The 12,652-nt window shown below is 38.6% G+C and overlaps 1 protein-coding gene across 1 annotated transcript in view; it reads right to left on the reverse strand.

Annotated features, from left to right (window-relative positions):
* Positions 1–464: 464 nt before the first annotated feature.
* Positions 465–12,652, reverse strand: part of DCHS2 (dachsous cadherin-related 2) — a 111,991-nt gene continuing 99,803 nt past the window's right edge. The window contains exons 17-20 of the mRNA XM_068941047.1: positions 10,344–10,474; positions 8,499–8,785; positions 5,620–5,758; positions 465–4,140 (exon numbers count right to left, since the gene is read on the reverse strand). Of these exons, the coding sequence (XP_068797148.1) occupies positions 1,502–4,140; positions 5,620–5,758; positions 8,499–8,785; positions 10,344–10,474 (3,196 nt within the window). The 3' untranslated portion in view covers positions 465–1,501. The remainder of the gene's footprint in view (positions 4,141–5,619; positions 5,759–8,498; positions 8,786–10,343; positions 10,475–12,652) is intronic.

Raw genomic sequence — 12,652 nt, forward strand, 5'->3', positions numbered from 1 at the left:
CAAAGAACACATGCCAGCTTTGAAAGAAGCACTTGCACACAGCAGCATGGTTTCTGTTGCATGTTAGTATGGTGCAGGCACAGCCTTAGAAACATAATCTTATTCAAAGATAAGTTACGAGCCCTCAGGCTGTACCCAGTAAAGATCTTGACATGCATGACCAGGGAAACACAAAAGCCACTACGTACATGATACTGCTCCCACAAGGCCAGTCACTCTAACAGCACTGTGTGCTTTTTCTTTACCTGTTACGACCTGTACAATACACACCTCTGTACGTATCTGACTTGCAATTGATTCCCAGGCACCGACTAGACTCTTCCCTATACCCCACTTTTAATATATGTGATACAAAAGAACCATCAAAGACTTTCAGCTATACACTGAAGAGAAACCAAAGTTACTGTGGATGTATTTCCCATGTGTTTTATTAATTTGATACGAAATACATACATACACAGCAGTATAGGCATTTCCCATGTGTTTTATTAATTTGATATGAAATACATACATACACAGCAGTATAGGCATGTGTATGTGTCTGGATATACATACATACACAAAATGCGATATGTATGATATATATAACAAAGAAGGCCAGATTATCTGGTCTCGCAGAGATGTGCCCAGCGCAGGAGCTGGGTGTGGAGGCATACAAGCCTTTCAGACTTATAACACTGTCCTACTCTGCAGCTGTCTGGGGACCAGACCTGCTTCTGTAATAGAACAGAAAGATAATAGGTGTCTATTATAGATCTAATAATAAAGAGGAAGGTTGCTTTTATCTTACCATGGGTTATTCTGTTTTCCAAGGGACCCTGATAGTGATCAGTTATTATTCAGATACCGTGACTCTCTGGCACTACACAGAGATGACACAAAAATGCAGAGAAACTGCCAAGTTGGATTTTACAGCACAAAATTATCTAGTAAAGCCCGGTGGAAAGCCATTGCAGATGGCACAACTGCACCAGGCCCAAGAGGTTAGTGGGACACAGGGGCTGAGATGGGGCAAGCCTGGGCAAATGCACAAGAGAGAGCCGGATAGAAATCCCTCCTTTAATCTTGCCCATCCCCAAGCCTGCCATACTTACACATCCCTCTATTACACTCTTTCACAATACAAACACAGAAGTGGTCAGAACCCATCAGCATGCTAATGCTGATTTTTTCCACAGTACAGAGTTACTCTCATTAAATTGTTATTGATATGCGTTATGAAAAAAAAAAATATCTGTCAAGTTGATTATCAAGCACCCGGCGGTATGATGTACATTAGAAACTTTTGAGGAAGGAAAAGCCTTATGGGCTTGCAGTGCATTCTGTGAAGAAGATAAGTAGTTAGAAAGCTTGTGGCTATGTTATCCAATAACTTTTTCAGCTCATAAAAATAGAAAGAATACTGGTGATACAGTTCTGACAGGCATGTTTTGCATGTTAAACAGTAACAAAATACATTTTAAGCCATATGTTTTTCCACAAGCTCCCAGCAGTTAATAATCTAGACCTGAATTTCTTCCTCTCTTGCAAGTTCATGGCTTGGATCAATGAGACATGTTCCTATTATTCTCCCATCAGACATTACTGGAGAAGTGGTAGGAGTTTGCATGGTGAGTAAAGACAGAGAAGGAGAAAAACTGGGAGTCATGGTTGGTGGAGGGTATCCAAGGTTATGAATAAGGGGAGAACGAGGATATCTTTTAAATGCTTGTCCTGAAGTTATAGTTGGCATTTGTGGTGGCACTGTCCTTATGCCAGGTTGAGCTACTGAGGTTATCAAGGGCGGAGGGAAAATAAAAGATTTTTTCTCCTTCGGTAAGCTATGAATGTGTACACTTTCATCCTTCAGTTTTGCAATATCACTAAACACTGATGCAAGAGGTTGAAATCTGGGTTCCCAATTCAGCAAATGATCCCAGTTACAGCGCCCTCTGAGATCCTCATCAGAGGCGACAAGACTTGCAAGTGAATCACACTGGGAGTCCTGCATATCTGAGATCAGGATATATTCTCTTGTGAAGTCTGTCATTATGTCTTTCTCTTTGATTTGAATTTTCTCAAGCGTTTGAGATAACATTTTGTTATGTGCACAGGCTGTGTCACAGGCTTCTTCTCCACCTTCATCTTTAACGGCCTGCATGCTCTCCATGCTTTGAGTGGTAGCCACAACATCGGTTTCTCCGGATTGACAGGATAGCTGATCAGACTCTCTTGGAATTCCTGAATCTGGCATCCGCGAGCCTCGCTCACTTAAAGCTGAACCAGAGCTCTTTCTGCAAGGATGTTCATTGATCCTTTTGATTTCCTCATCCTCTGCAGTTTCCCCTTCGGCTGAACCATGGCCACTGGAATCTGAACGCCTGCAGGGGTTACCAGCATCCTCCTCCTCTCTGACTCCTACTAAGCTCAGCCATTCTGCTATGGCACCCATGGGAAGCCTACTGCTCTCGGTACTCTGGATTTTCTGGCAGTCCTTAGGGACTTTATCTGCACTGGCCAAACTTAAATCCGTAGTTGACGAGGATGCCGCTTCTTTTTTCATGCAAGGGTTCATCATGTCTTTTCGCTTATATCTCAGAATAAGTGCCATAAGACTGATAGCAAGCAATAGGAATGCTATAAAGGAGACAGAGAGGCTAACAATCAGGCTGTATGTAGACCCTTTTGGATAATTCTCAGGAGAACTAGAAACATTTACGAAAACAGTGCACACAGTGAACTTTGAGTCAATTTTTGGACTATGAGCTCTTACTAACAACTCCAGGGTGTCATCTTTTCTTCTGCTGCCATTTTTCTTTGTATGAACAGTTTGAGTCAAGTAAATATTACCACTGGTTTGATTTACAGAAAAGAATGGGAAAGATTTTATCAGGGAGTAATGAACAACTCCATCCAGTCCACCATCATTATCTGATGCTGTCACCTGACCAAGTAACTGACCTGCTTCGTTTTTCTCAGGGAGATTAAAGAAATACTGACCTTGGGTAAAAACGGGGTCAAATTCATCTCTGCCCTCAATATCTACCTGCACTGTAACTGTAGCCAACGAGTCACCTTTGTCTTTGGCTTGGATTATGAGACAGTATTTATTCTGACTTTCATAGTCAAACATTTGCTTTGTATGAATATCTCCTGTCAAAGGGTCGATGAAAAACATGTCATGGTCTCTAGGAGCGTCACGATGAGCCAAACATGAAGACTGGATGGAATAGGTAATATGTCCATAGGAGCCTTTATCAAAATCCAGTGCGTTAACAGTGCACACAAAAGAAAAGGTAGGCAGATTTTCACTGACAATGCAGTTCAGGCTAGGAAACAAAAACAGTGGTGCATAGTCATTGTCATCTAGGACACTAACAAGAAGAACAGCAAAAGCCACATTTTTTACCTCAGCTCCTCCATCTGTGGCTTGGATAGTCAAAGTGAATTTCACAGTGTCTTCATAATCCAGAGTTTTCATCAGATCCACTGATCCAGTTTTCCCATGCAAGCGAAAATACCCCTTGTCATTTCCAGAGATGATAGCATAAGTGATCTCTGCATTAGCTCCTGCATCACAGTCATTTGCTGAAACTTCAGTGATAGGACTACCTATGGGAACACTTTCTTTGACATGAATATGATACTCCAGGTTGTTAAATACTGGTGGATTATCATTCACATCCAGTACAGTTATTAGTACAGTAGCAGTTGAATTTAAGGAAGGTGTTCCATGATCACACGCAAGGAGGACCAAATAGTGGGAAGAAGCAGTTTCCCTGTCAAGAGGATTGCTCAAAACAAGATGGCCAACAAGCTTGTAAGATGTTTCTGACTCCATGAGACTTGTCTCCACAGAGAACAGACTATCAGCATTGCCATCAATAATAGAGTACTCAATATATGTATTTTCATGTGTCCAGTCATAGTCAATGGCTGAAAACGCGAGGACACTTTCTCCAACTGAGGCATCCTCACTCACGCTGAGATTGTACAATGCCCTTGTGAACTTAGGGGCATAATTATTTACATCTTCTATTTGTATCTCTACAGATGTAACTGCACTTAAAGCAGGATTTCCACCGTCCTTAGCTTCTATAAGGAGTTGAATAATGGAATTTTTTCCCAGGTGTATCACCGGTTTAGTAATGAATACTGAACCTGAAAATAAAATACAATCAATAAAAACCCACACTCACCAAGGCAAATAAACGTGATTCCAAGAGCTGAATCCAATCAGTCGTATTTGAAAATGACTCAAATGCAATGGTTGCATACATACAAAAATAACTTTAAGAAACCATAGTTAATTCTACAAAGCCAAGGCCCACCCACAGTGATACAGTACACATACTGTACTGTACAAAAACACATACTGTATTTAGACCAGCAAAAATGTCTCCTCTTCTTAATAAGTTGAGCATGTAAACTGCAGAAAATAAGAAGCAAAACAGGGCTAAAGAAATATAGGCTCATTATTAGAGGCAGCTATTCTCCTCAAGTTCATTACTGCATGCTATTAGTTTTCCTGTCTTACTATCCAGTAACAGCATTATAGGCATGTTTGTTACTTAGATAGGTTTGCCAATAAGTTGGGTAGCCATGTTTCATTCAACTTGCTTATCTAAACAAGTTCATAAACCATTTACTTCCACTTTATTGCTCGTGGTATATAGCTAAACGCTGCAGGGACAATGGTGTGTGACCATTTTCTGATCATAATTAAAAACAACCACTAGTCAAAGATAAAGACAGGTTGGTGAACACAGAGTAACAAATGGGTAAAAAATAAAACATCTTTAATTGGGTGAAACATTTATATACTCAGTGTTTGCGGTTACCTTCATTACCTTCATCCAACAAACGTTGCATTCAAAAATTCATCTCACATGAATGCTTGGGAACAGCAAATAAGTGACATGAACTTGCTCAAACTGAATAACAGTTGCACATTTCTGCAATATCAACCTCTGAAACCGGCATAACCAAAAAATCATATGTATACATACATACACACACACAGAGAGGGAGAGCAAGAGACACACACACACACAGTTTTCCACCTCCCAGAATATTACAACAATAGGCCAGAACTTTTAAATCTGTAAATCTCTTAATTATTAAAGAAAATTATGTACTTTGGGGAGAGCGTTCTCAATTTAGAAAACTTTTAAATTCCATTTAGGGTTACTGGATAATGCAAGTTCCTCAAAGCACAAATCTTAAAAACATACAGCCCAAGCTGTAGAGAAGCTCTATTATGATAGCTTCAACTTGTACTGAAAAGTAGTAGGTATGAACTTAAATTCCATGAAATCTAATGCCTGAGCTGAAATTTCACAAAACTTAATGCAATACTTACAGCAACACTTCTATTAAATCATGTCAGAGGAATACCATCTATACAATGTTGTGACTAGCTTTGTACGCAGCTCAGGGATAACTGAGATAACTGAGAACTCCGGTCTGATGCTATCAGCTCCTCAGGGATAATGGCATACTCAGCCATAAGATATGGCCTATTTAAGTCCAAAGATTTCAGAACTCAGGTGATCACTGGCAACAGCTTAGGAAGCGGAATATGAATCTTCCAGTTTACACTGTACGAGCTGAAATAATAAACCACGTTAACAGACTCACCATTCTTATGATCAATGGAAAATCCCTCACAGGAGGAAAGCATTCTGTAGGAAATCATCCCATTATGCTCTGAATCCCTATCCACAGCAGAGAGTGTCAGAACAGCGGCATCCACAGAAATGAGCTCTGGCAAGCTCACCTGAAGTGTAAAGCAAAATGACAGTTTTGATAAAGCTTGATAAAAGATTTTGACCATAACAGAAGTATTTTCTTTCATTTGATTTGACTAGAAAAAAAATACAGTTCCCAGCTTTGAAAAAATTTTGACCTACTCGTTTTCTTCAGTGGACAAAACTATAAAGAGCTAAGATATTCAAAGGAATGTGCACAATAGGGCCAAAATTTAGAGTGAACTTTAAACAATATTAAAATCCATCTAGTTCAGGTTTCATTATGACAACAAGCTCAATGAATCTCTGAATGTCTCTTTTTAATAAAATATTAACGGAAGGAATATTTCGCAGTGCACTGGAACTGTAACTAGCTTTCCTCCATGTTTCAGAAACATCTTGATTTCAGTACATGGAATACACTCTGCAGCTCCATTCTGGAGTATCTGATCGAACCTTAAAAAACATATACCCCCTGAAAATCCCAGCACCAGAGTACTTAATATTCCCTAGATTATTGCTATAATTTAGTTTTTCGGAATGCTCCCTTTCTTCTTCCTGTAATTTAGGAAATCAAGAAAGTCCTTTCCTTTCTTCAGACCTTCCATTATTTGAAGTCCAGATAAAGTATTTCTGTGACCAAAATTTCTTCCCACCTTATAAATCAAATTTCAAATGTTAATGACACAGCAGCTCTCTCTGTCATAACTTCAAGTGTTAGTTTATATCATTTTACCACATAGATTATATGTATATATATCCATATATAGTCTAAATATGAAAACCTGTGAAAGGGTACTAAAAGGGTAAAAATTACAGGGTTATGAATAGGGAATTTTACATACCATTAAGAGAAAAATCAGGATTGCAGAACCAGAAGCTCAGCTGGTTTACATTAGCATAGTCAACAGAACTACACTCATTTATGTCAGTTAATAATCCTGTCTGTAAGGTCTGCTTCAATCTACACAAAAAATTCCTAACGCTTGCATGAGCAAATACTTACCTAAACTGTTCTCCAAAATCAGACATATATGAGGGTTGAGAAAAACTTAAGGCCAAGTCTAAAGAAACACTTGAGCATTTAAAGTGCATTTTTTATGGAATTTAGACTTACGAGTCTAAGTGGGTGATTCACACAAATCCTGCCAACTCAGGCACCTGAAATTTTCACAGGTGCATACAGTCTGTCCCATAGTTATCTAAGTGACTACACTCTTGCTCCTGCACATGCTCAGTGGCAGCAATTTATCTATACTAACAGGAATGTTTAGACTTACTTCTTAACTAAATCCGTCTGAGATTTATAAAGGAAGCATTGCTAAATCCATGTCTTCTGTGGCGTCTTATATTTGAGGCTCTGAGCACTTCCAACACACACAAAAAGCACCCAGGCAAGCACATAGCTCTGTTCACAGAATCGCAGAATCACTGAGGTAGGAGGGCACCTCTGGAAATCACCTGCTCCAACCCCCCTTCTCAAAGCAGGGTCAGCTACAGCAGGTTGCTCTGGGCCATGTCCAGTCAGGTTTTGAATATTTCCAAGGAAGGAGACTCCACATCCTCTCAGAGCAACCTATTCAAGTGTTCAATCACTCTTAAAGTAAAATTTTTTTTATTTTGTTTAAATGGAATTTTCTAGGTTTCGGTTTGTGCCCACTACCTCTTGTCCTTTCACTGGGCACCACAGAGAAAAGCCCATACTGCCTCCCATCAGGTATTTACAGGCATTGATCAGATCCCCTCGAGCCTCTTCCTCTATTCTCCAGGCTAAGCAACCCATGCTCTAAATTCTCTTGGACATCAGCCTTGGCTCAAGCCCCACAGCCTAGCCCACATGAACAAGTCCTCAGAGGACAATTCTTTTGGAAAACTCACCTTTCCTTCGGCACCCCCTCTGCAGCCCCTCTCCAACTGCAGCTCTAGGCTTAGTCTGTCTTCCAGCCCTAACCCTAGACCTAGGTCTCTGCGTGTGCTGAGCCTTAGCCCAAGCCCTCAGGGTAAAACTCTTTTGGCAGCCTACCTCTATTCTTGGGAGCCTCATATGACATACGTTCCAGTTCCTTTAATCGTCTTAGTGGCCCTTAGTTGCTAAATCAGTTGCAAAAACATTGCTGCACAACTTGACTTCTACAACGGCCTAGCAGCTAAAACCTTTGTTCAGAAATGCAAAAGCTGCACTCTGTGAGCTCCTCAGTCTAGTAGATGTTGGGTACGTGGACATTCATATCCCTCACCTCCTAGAAGAGTGCTGTTGCTATAAGGCAAGGTTACATGTCACAAACTATACATGCATCACCTGCTACAGGGGCCTTTGTGAAGAAGCACAAGCCATAATAATAGGCCCAGAATAAATGTATCAACTTGTGCACTATTTGCTCAGAAGAAGGAAGCTGCAGACTCTAGAGCCTGCTTTCCAAACTGGTTTTGTATTATATCCAATAACTCCTACTGATGAATGCCTTGTGTAAGGAGTACAGCCAGAATTCATACCAGCTTCCTTCTGAAGGCAGAAAACATGAGCATGAAAACTGAACAATTCCCTCAATCCTATCAGCAGAACTCCTAGGAAAGGACTCAGATTTTTTGGGGAGCAGTTTGGGGAACTTGCACCGTTACTGCTCATGTGCTAATAGCATGCAGAGACCTTCCCTCTCCGTGGTGATAAATGCATTTTTAAGACGTAAATATATACATGCACTCCTGCTATTTATCATAATATACAGAAAGACATCACATACATTTGTTGTCTGTTTGCCACATTCCTACCTGATATGAATCCTGAGTAAACACTGGCGGGTTATCGTTGACATCCAAAATAAGGATAGTGAGTTCTGCTTCTGTTTGATGCACAGAATCTGAAACTATGATTCCCAACTTATACACAGCAGTTTCTTCAAAATCTAATGGTTCCACCACTGTGATTACACCAGTATGTTGATCAATAGCAAATTTCATTCCAGGACGACTACCCTCAGTAAAACTAAACTGAAGTGCTGGCCTTGAGTCCGCATCTGTTGCTGACACCTGAGTCACTGTAAAACCAGGCAGGGCATCTGAAACAATAATTTTCAAAATAAGTCACAGCTAAAAACGATGTTACGATTTTTGAAGATTTTATCAATTTTGTAAATACTAAAATTTAGATATATGCAATCTTTCTATACTAGCTTTTAGTGTATTTTGGCTTCATGTTTTAGAATAAAAGCAAGATCCAGACATGCTATGAAAAAAGTAGTGAACTTCTTCAAATACACCTGCTTCATTCTGATTTCAGTGTGAATTTTCTTTAGATTTTCACAGTTCCAATGTACCCCTGGCTGTCTCTTCATTAGCAACAGGAAACTCCTTCTGCATTTAGGTAACACAGATTTATTGAAAAGTGTCACAAACTTCCACAAGAATATTTAACTGAAACGTTAGAATCCCCTGGTCTTTGCGGAAGCAGGGCCAGCAATTCTGAAGCCTCTCGAAACAAGGAAAAGGCCATTAGAAATGATACATCCAGCCAGACCTAATACTTGGCACAAAATCTTAAAGATATAAAGCATACTCCTGTGAGATTGAGAAATTGGATACAGACAGCCTTTGTCATGTGGCAAAATGACAGTACCAGAGATTGCAGACTAAACCTGCCTCTGTCAGTGAACATATAACAAAGGCTGGAGCTACCAGAAACTAAACTAGTTCTCACTTGGATGTTTGGGGCTTAAAGCCTCAAACACGTTGTGCTGTACAGCCATGTCCTAAAGCAAATGTACTTAGCCTGAATACAAAACCCTAAGTAATTAGCCAGTAGTTTTAGAGTTGTTCTGCATCCATGACTCCCACTCAATCTCTTGTCACTACCTGTGGGGAGCTAAATTTAGAAAAGGCTAAAAAAAAAAAAAAAAATCACAGCAAAAACATTCTTGATACCTTCTGTTAATAGGAGTACTGGACTTTCCGCACTTAAACCTTTATATATGTTGTGCAGTGAACCTTAATGCATCAAATACGAAATGCCTGTATTTGGAAATTCTAGGCTTAAGACTCAAGGTCTGCAAATGCTGAGCTAAGGTCACACAATATACCAGGTATCACACTGGGAGGAGAACTCAGGAGGTCCTGGTCGTCCACTTCATAATCATCAACCAGTTTGAGCTATAAAGCATTTTAAAGCTTCATTCAAACTTAGAGAAAGAAATAATTTCCTTCATCATAATGAAGTTCAAAATGTTTCATTTCTAACAGTGCTGGATTTAACAGTAGGTATTTTTATTGCAGAAATGAAAGAAATTGAAGACATCTGAAGAATCTGCCATTGGAGTCCAAAATGAACAGATTACAGATGTATTTCTGTGGAGTTTGGTTTTCTCTTTCTGAATTGCCTGTGGTTTTGTTCCAAACTAGTCTTTAGACCTCATATTTAAGAACAAGAATAATGCCTCTGAGAACAAAAGCAGATCATAATTTACTTCAGTATTCCAAAATTAATATCCTTTCCTACCCTACCCTTTCCTATCCTTAATTATTCTTTCTACTATAACCTCTTGATTGCATTAATCACCAAAAGCAGTACTGTGGTCTGACAAATCTAGTCCCAGGAACGCTTAACTGTACAATCACACTTACTTTCTGGAACCTCCACTTTGCCTAGTGGTGGGACAATTGGAGCATTGTCATTAATGTCCACCACTTGTATCCTCACAATACTTGTAGCAGAAAGTCTGGGATTTCCTTTATCAGCAGCTTGTATAACCAACCTACAATTGGAAGGAAGATGTAATTGTCACCATCTGTCAGGAATCACAAAATTATTGACCAAAGATATAAATGGGGGAAAAATTACAAATGAAGAGGTTAGTCCTTTCTTCTCTGCATCGCTCCTCCTAAATTTGCATCTTTATTTCTATAAGGGTGGCTGCCAGAGATTTTATTCTTTGATGTCTTGCAGGAACAACATCCAGGAGATTCTGTAGCAAAAACATACTGAACTCCTAAGTATTCATATCAGCCAACTTCATATCAAGCAGAGGTGTTTAAATGAGCTAGCAAGGTTCTTTCAAATAGGCACTTTTCTCCAGGAGGCAGTTCAGAGTGGGAATTAACTTACGTACTGAACTGTCCTTTGAAAGAACCTGGGTCTCTGCATTGATTATAAGGGACACTAGGAAGATGAAAATTAGATAGTATGAAGACTTCCAAAATAGTAACTTCAGCCAGAATCTGAAAATCAAAACTAAATCTAACTCAACAGGTGCTCTAGAAAAGGAAGCGAGTCAAAGAAGAGAAACTCAGGCTACATGGAAGTATATACAGTTCAATGCCTGGCATCTCTACTAAATGTTTTGAAAACCATAAACTGTTGTCATGCCACATCATATCCTCTGGGTCTTTTCTGCAGATCTTTTGAGTACTTTTTCTTCTAAGTCACAGTTGCTGCTCAGAGTGTCAAACAAATATTACTTTTTACATATTCACTTGCAATACGGCATACCAAAGCTGTAATTCAAGCTGTGAATTCTGCTGCCATTCGTGAACCACACAAGCTATGCTCTGGGTGCCTCTGTGGTTTCTGACATCAACAGAACACATAACTTGAATTACAGAGTAGTATTCAATTGGTGACCATGTATAAGTCCATATAGAAAGTGTATTTTGTCTAGATTGAATACTGGTAAGGTCCATATGGAAATATTTTACTAAAAATAATCACTTTCTAAGGTTTCAGGAAAAAACTCTTATAAAAAGATCTCAGCCAAGGCATTAAAATTAAGGTTCTGTCAACACTTCTATTATAACCCCTATTACAAAGGAATTAGAACTTCTGGGGATGAAAAAGTTTAATTTAGATAAAATAAACAACTCCTTTCAAATTTGAAAGGACCAATGGTATTATTTTGAAATTAAACAGGAAAACATTTAAAAGGTTCTTTTGCTATTCCCTTTTCACCTAATATAGCAATATACAGATTTATTAATAAATATTAATAAAGAGAAGGGATATGAGGCTTCAGATTCCTCTAGCAAAATGTTAATTGAAAATGCTAAAATTCCAACATAAATACTGAATTAAATCAAGTTTCCAGTTAAAGACAGATACATGAAGATGTTTAGTGCTTCATTAACAACAAACATCCTTTCTTTGGAGGATTTATTCCAAAAATCTTTTAAAATATCACTTCCAAATAAAATGCATTATGCTATTTAAATGACTAACAATTAGAACTCATATTTTTGATTTAATGAAAAAATGAAAAATAAACTCTAAATGAAGTGCTGTGGTTATTAAGTCAAAAAATAGTTCCTTTAGGAGACTTTATCAAATTACAGTGATATTTTTAAAAAATTATATTCTGCTCCTCCTTTTGATGTGGTTTTCTAAAAGTTATTCTGGTTCGTAAGAATTCTGATTGGATAATTAAAAATTTGTGGCCCCAGAGGATAGGAAAACTTGCAAATGCTTTAACTGATGCCACAGCCATATGGAAAAAATCGTAATTTCTACTGACACATATACAGCAATTTACTTTTTGTATAGATTGCATTATATACAAAGCTTATGGTAACGAAACGCCATACTCGTACTTTGTCTTCAAGGCATGATTTGTTTGCTTTCTAATTCTAATTATGGCATGAGCTGTAAAGAAAAAAAGTCACGTCCACTTGTATTTACTCACAATTTCCTGGAAAACAGGAGAAAGCTAACAGTGAGTACAAAACAGCTTATAGACGGAAACAGCTTACAGAAGAATCTTTATCAGACTATGGAGAAGAAAATTCAAAACATATTCAAATTTAATTGAAGAACAGAACATGTCCCTATTTATTGCATTTGGTTTGAGTGCTCTCTGTCTTTGTATATTTATTAAAAAATGGTTCTACATAGGGAATGGCTGTATAGTTCTCAATAAACCTAAATCTAGGAAATGTCATCATTC

Source organism: Struthio camelus, chromosome 4 (genome assembly GCF_040807025.1).
Source record: "Struthio camelus isolate bStrCam1 chromosome 4, bStrCam1.hap1, whole genome shotgun sequence".
Classification (NCBI taxonomy): domain Eukaryota; kingdom Metazoa; phylum Chordata; class Aves; order Struthioniformes; family Struthionidae; genus Struthio; species Struthio camelus.